Source organism: Pseudorasbora parva, chromosome 20, assembly GCF_024679245.1.
Source record: "Pseudorasbora parva isolate DD20220531a chromosome 20, ASM2467924v1, whole genome shotgun sequence".
NCBI classification, from domain to species: Eukaryota; Metazoa; Chordata; class Actinopteri; order Cypriniformes; family Gobionidae; genus Pseudorasbora; species Pseudorasbora parva.
In genome coordinates this window covers 31300980-31306979 of record NC_090191.1, presented here as the reverse complement: position 1 = coordinate 31306979, position 6000 = coordinate 31300980, and the positions used below count along the sequence as shown (strand labels likewise).

General features: G+C 34.9%; 1 protein-coding gene across 3 annotated transcripts in view; it reads right to left on the bottom strand.

The window, feature by feature from the left end:
* Positions 1 to 1295: 1295 nt before the first annotated feature.
* Positions 1296 to 6000, bottom strand: part of plxnb2a.1 (plexin b2a, tandem duplicate 1) — a 127458-nt gene continuing 122753 nt past the window's right edge. For all 3 annotated transcript variants that reach the window (XM_067428598.1, XM_067428599.1, XM_067428600.1), the window contains exons 33-37: positions 5402 to 5549; positions 5243 to 5307; positions 5091 to 5166; positions 3356 to 3430; positions 1296 to 3210 (exon numbers count right to left, since the gene is read on the bottom strand). In XM_067428598.1, the coding sequence (XP_067284699.1) occupies positions 3106 to 3210; positions 3356 to 3430; positions 5091 to 5166; positions 5243 to 5307; positions 5402 to 5549 (469 nt within the window). In that variant the 3' untranslated portion in view covers positions 1296 to 3105. The remainder of the gene's footprint in view (positions 3211 to 3355; positions 3431 to 5090; positions 5167 to 5242; positions 5308 to 5401; positions 5550 to 6000) is intronic.

Below are 6000 nucleotides of genomic sequence, written 5' to 3'. Positions count from 1 at the left end.
ACAGTACTGGTAAACAAAGTAAACAAAAAATGGTACACAGTCATGTGGGGCCATCCCAAAACAGTGTTCCCACAAAGTTAGGAGCATGAAATTGTCAAAAATGTATTGGTATGCTGAAGCATTAGAGTTCATTTTACTGGAATTAAGGGGCCAAGCCCAAACCCTGAAAAACAACTCCACAACATTCCTCCCCCCCCCCCCCCCCCCCATTTTATTATTTATGCATCAAGTGTATAGCTATTCCTTTGGATCACACTAAATTCCTGAATTATTTTGTACATTTAATATCAACATTAATGATATCTGCAATACATTATGTTGATCTCGTGCGGTTTACCCGTCGGGAGTTATTGCTGCTCTCTCAGCTCTTAACCATGCTGAGCTGCATGGATGCGCAGGGGGTTCTTGCCCAAAACAGAATCCTACCAATTCAAACTATATGTTAATATTCAAAATCAATCATCTTTGACCATAGTGTTCCTGACAGAACTACTTATTCCTTTTAACGGCCAAGACAACACTTTATTACAGTATTCATTTTATTTTATTTCAATTAACAAAAATATTTTAATGCGTTTTAGCTCACAATAACAACACCGGTGTGATATTAAATAAATATTCATGCGTGATTTATTTCAGACTGGGCTGCATTAATTTCCTGGAAAGCACATCCAACACATTAAAATTGACAGTAATGGCTTGACATTATACAGTACAAACCATTTATAGTCACTCCCATTTGCAGTAAGTTTAACGTGATGGCTTTCTAATCTACATACATCAGAGCTACCTGTACAATCTTTTTCCTTCAGTATTGGTCTCTAGACAGAAGACGGTTTAAAATGCACTTTGTCTTTGGACTTGACTCATTGATCTTACTGCCTCTAAATGTGGTTAGATTGTTGTAAATCTGTCTGAAATGTCCCATCAGCTGCTTGAAAACAAGCATTTATTAGTGTGTGGACCACTAAACAAACTCTGACTGCTGATTTCACAAGGGTTATTCATTACTAGTTAGCATTAAGGGTTTTTTACCAACCATATAACATAACGACTGTTTGAATTGACTGATCCTTAAAAAGTAAGAAAACAACTTACCTGATTCTTACCTCATCTGACGTCATCTATAAAGATGTTCTATCATCGGGATGCTTGCAAGTATCTCTCGGTTTGGTTCTAGGGAACATATCAAACCAGAGCTGGACAATATTAACTTGTAACATCATTTAACAGGCCAACATACACATTTAAAAGAAATAGATAACAGTTATTGTACAAAAACAGAGAAACATAACTAAGGTCCCTATTGCAATTTTTAATGCAGACACAATCACCACACAACTGATAATTATTACTCATATTTGTAAGGCACTACCTGGTAAAGAAAGGCAAACAAGAAGCTTTACAATAAGCAATTGACACGGTAGCTGGACAACACAAAAGAACTGACAGGAGCAGTGAGAAAAAGGAGAAAATATGAAATCTTGGCATTCTGGCTGTTATTTAGAGTTCAAAGGCATTTCCTGCTGTCCATCATGCTCAGAATGGGCGGGGCCAGGTTCTGATTGGCTACAGAGTGACTTTGTCACCGCCTACCAAAGGCAACATGAGGCACTCCCCCTTGTAAAGTTCATGAATAAACAATATCGTCCTTATCATTCAATAAAAGTGTGCGGCACATTTGAGTCAGAACATACAGGTATAAAAACCGTACCAATCACAAATTACCAAAACAAATTCTGTCAGACTTACCATCAGCTGCCTTAGCATTACAAACACACATACACACATTAACACACGCACATTTGATATATATATATATATATATATATATATATATATATATATCAATTAAACTCACACTTTAACTAACTTGATGCATACAAAACAACAGAAGCATTAGATGTTTGCGGACAGCTGCAAAAAAATTTATTTAAACTTTGGTAAGCTCTAAATAAAAAATAGAATTACTTTTTTTTAAAAACAAAAAAAATGAAAATAAAAATAAAACCGTACCAATAAACAAAATTAAACTCATTCTATGAAATCATGATTTAATTGGCATACGAGTCGCTCAGTCCAAACTATTGTTGTTAAGAGCAAATGCTGACAGTCGAGTTCTTTCGCATTTTATCACAGTCAAAGAAAACTTCTTTTTAAGAAAGGTCTTCTATTGTTGATTCGCAATACAAAAATCATAATTGTATAATAAAATAAGGCAAGCCATGTGTCGAAGTGCACATATATAAAAGCAAAGATGGTACAAAACATAAAATTGCAACTGCTGGATCAGACACCAAAGGGAGATTAAAGCCTCCTTGGCCTTTGTTCTGCGTGTCTGCATGTCATTTACTATGCAATAATGGCCTCTGTTCTTTTGTGCTGTGGCTAAACTAGAAATTGACTCAAATGACATTATTGTACGCAATCACCGGTAAAATACATTAAAAAATTCTTGAGAGGGACAAAAGAAGCACTGGCTTGGACATCAGCATCACGAACACCAATACAAACCGATAGTGCTACCACAAACTGAACCGTGAGCCGACGGCGTCACAAAACCCACAGGATGTGACAATCACTGCACAGGAATGAAATTGGCAATTAAAATACACAGGAAAACAAAACGGTGCTCTTCCACAGAAACAATAATCAATTTGTTTAGCCTCTCGTAGCCTTAAGTGTAAAAATATATTTACATATAATACTATTTTATTTAATCTACACAGGAAGAATATACTGAACATCTGATTATTGGCATAGCAGAACAAAAAAAAAAACAAAAAAAAATTGCTGGCCTCTCATTGTGCAGGTGCTGATCTGAGAAGTACCATAGTGAGTTTTCAATTTCAGCGACGTTTGTGACGTTCCCCTCAGGTCAGAGTTTATATTGGTCCCACTGAATCAGGAGCAAGGCTGAAAGCCATGTGGAAAGGAAGGGTCCGCAATTAGTGTTCCACCTCGCTTTTTCTTTCACTCGACAGAAGCTCCATCAACCAGAGTCCTCCAGAAGGGCTGTTCTTATTTGTGAGCCCATTAAATTGAGCTGCGTCTTGGATTTTAGTGGCACTTCGATCTCCTTTCTCGAGTCTGGACTCCCCGACACTAAAGGTCGGTGACTTTATTTTCCAATGCAGCGGCGATCTGCTGCAGTCTGAGGGTCAGCTGTTTGCTCTGGGCGGCAGGGTCTTCCTCCAGCGACGAGATAATCTATGGATGGCATGGAGAGAAAGAGACAAATTTGTGCCATTTTACTCATTGATCAAAGAAGCAACAAATATGTGTAGCAGAGTATGTGAGTCAGTATGGAAAAGACTGTCACCTCACATATACTCTGATGTGTAATAACACCTACCCCGTCATAGTACTTGCTGGCATACTGGTAAAGTTGGTGCAAAGCAACCTGGGTATTCAACTTATCTGTGTGAGACTGAAGAAGGAAAAAGAGTCAAATGTGTTATTTACAAAAACATGCATTTAAAAAGAAATTATTAGGGCTGTCAAAATTAACGTGTTAATAATGCGTTAACGCAAATTCATTTGAACGGCACTAATTTTATTAACTGTTTGATCCATGGCCTAGACTGTAGTTGGAGAAATCAGCCATGGACATAAAGGATGAAGCAACAAATAGAAATGAGGGAAGAAAAGGGCTTACATTAACATTACTGTTCTGAAACAAGTGATGTTATATAGCCATCATAAGCTACCATTTTTCTGTTGAACTTTTATTAGACAGGAAATTCTCCAGAAAATAATGGCGTTTGGGGTAAAATGTGTTATTTTGGCAAGGTTGCCTGCCACATAATTGAGGTCGCTCCAACCTGCGGACATGGAAAACAACCCGCGGGAAAACCAGACTTGGCAACACAGTGCAGTTGAGTTCTGTTGACATTTGACAACTAACGTTATGCGTCACTCCATTGCTCTGATTGGTTGAAGGTCTATCCAATTGAGGTCTTTCCTGTTTCGGTTGAAACACGCCCCATAATCACAGCCCAATGGAGCAGTTTCAGACTCATATTCTGACTAGAATTGAGTGTGACGACGTCAGGCTATCATTTGTGTGCATCTCACAGGTCCACATGACCGCTTTCACATGAAGAATTTTTAATGCGAACCGTGCCCCGTTATGAACGAAACTGCCAGTGTAATAACTCCCTTTAATTATATTCTTGATTATAAAACGAGAGAATTCACTGCTTATTCTGAATTTTTAAGGAGACAGGAACAAGTTCTTTGAAAAACATCTATGGCCTTTGATACATGTCTAGTCTTCATGCTCTGAGTATGGTTTCACTTATAATAAACGTACATTTGCATAAACTATGCAGATTTGTCCATATTACCCATGTTAATTAGAGTATTAAAAACGTGAAAAATATTTAATTTAAGGTACATTTAGAACTGATAAAAATGGGTGATTTTTTGGGTGAATGGGTGAGTTGTGATTAATCGTGAGTTAACTCATGACACTCGTACGATTAATCAATTAAATATTTTAATCGATTGACAGCCCTAAAAATTACACAAAATATGAATTTATGTAAAACGTAGACTAACATTAAATTAAATGAAAAATAAAACAAATGGCAAAATAAAAAGTTAGAAAAAAATAAAATGTACATAAAATAATAAATAGAAAAAAATTATATAAAAGTATAACAAAACTAAATAGAAATTACATAAAATTTAAATATAACAAAAATAGAAATTACATAATAAAAATGACAAAATAGAAAAATAGAAAATAATAAAACAAAATAAATTAAAATAGAAAAATGACAAAATATTACATTAAACTAAACAGAAATGACAAAAAATTAAAATGACAAAATATTTACATATAAATAATTTATTATATATAAATATTTTGTCATTTTTATTGTTTGAATGTAGTTTTTATTTAGTTTTATTTGATATTGTCTATATATATATATATATATATATATATATATATATATATATATATATATATATATATATATATATATATATATATATATAAATGACATTATCAAATAAAACTATAACAATTCTCAAAATATAAAAAAAGAATAGAAATATAAAATAGAATAAAATAAACGTACACGTGAAATCTCCGCAAGGTGTGTGTTCATGTCTTGGTCACTGACTGAAACCATCTGACGGATGCCTTTGTAATAACTGAGAAGCAAAGATAACATGGTTACTTTAGCTGTGGTTACACATGTACAAACTGATTAACAGAATAGAAACCTACTCATCGACCATCTTCTTGTAAGTGGAGATTTCCTTTGCATAAAGCAGTTTGTTGCTAGGGGACTCCTGTGAACGAGAGATCAAGAGAAGGAACATGAGACAGAAAGCCAAGATGAAACTATAGGATTGATAAATGACATCTCCAGACGTTGCTGCTTACCCGGGTAAGTTTGTGCTCAGACTTGGTGCAGGCATCCATGAAGGTCTGGGCGATGACGGACAGAGAGGCGTCCACCACTTCAGTTACATGAACGTCAAAAATGAAGTGAGGGTTTTTCAAAATGTTCACCCAGAACCGTAGAGGCAAACTGCAGAAATACACAAAGAGCCATATACATTAATTTAATTGAAGTTAAAATATTATTAAATGACTTTAACACTTTTCTTTTTTCTTTTTTTAAAGTAACATTCACGGGTGGAACTCAGCAAAACTAAACAAATTATATATACAGTGAGGAATGAGGAAAATAAGTATTTGAACACCCTGCTATTTTGCAAGTTCTCTCACTTGGAAATCATGGAGGGGTTTGAAATTGTCATCGTAGGTGCATGTCCACTGTGAGAGACAATCTAAAAAAAAAAATCCAGAAATCACAATGCATGATTTTTTAACTATTTCTTTGTATGATGCATGTCATACAAAGAAATAGAGGACATGCACCTACGATGACAATTTCAGAGTTATTTTCCTAACTGTATATAAAAATGATGTTTTGTTTTGCTGAGTTCCACCTGCTTGTCAGTAAAATTAAAAAACAA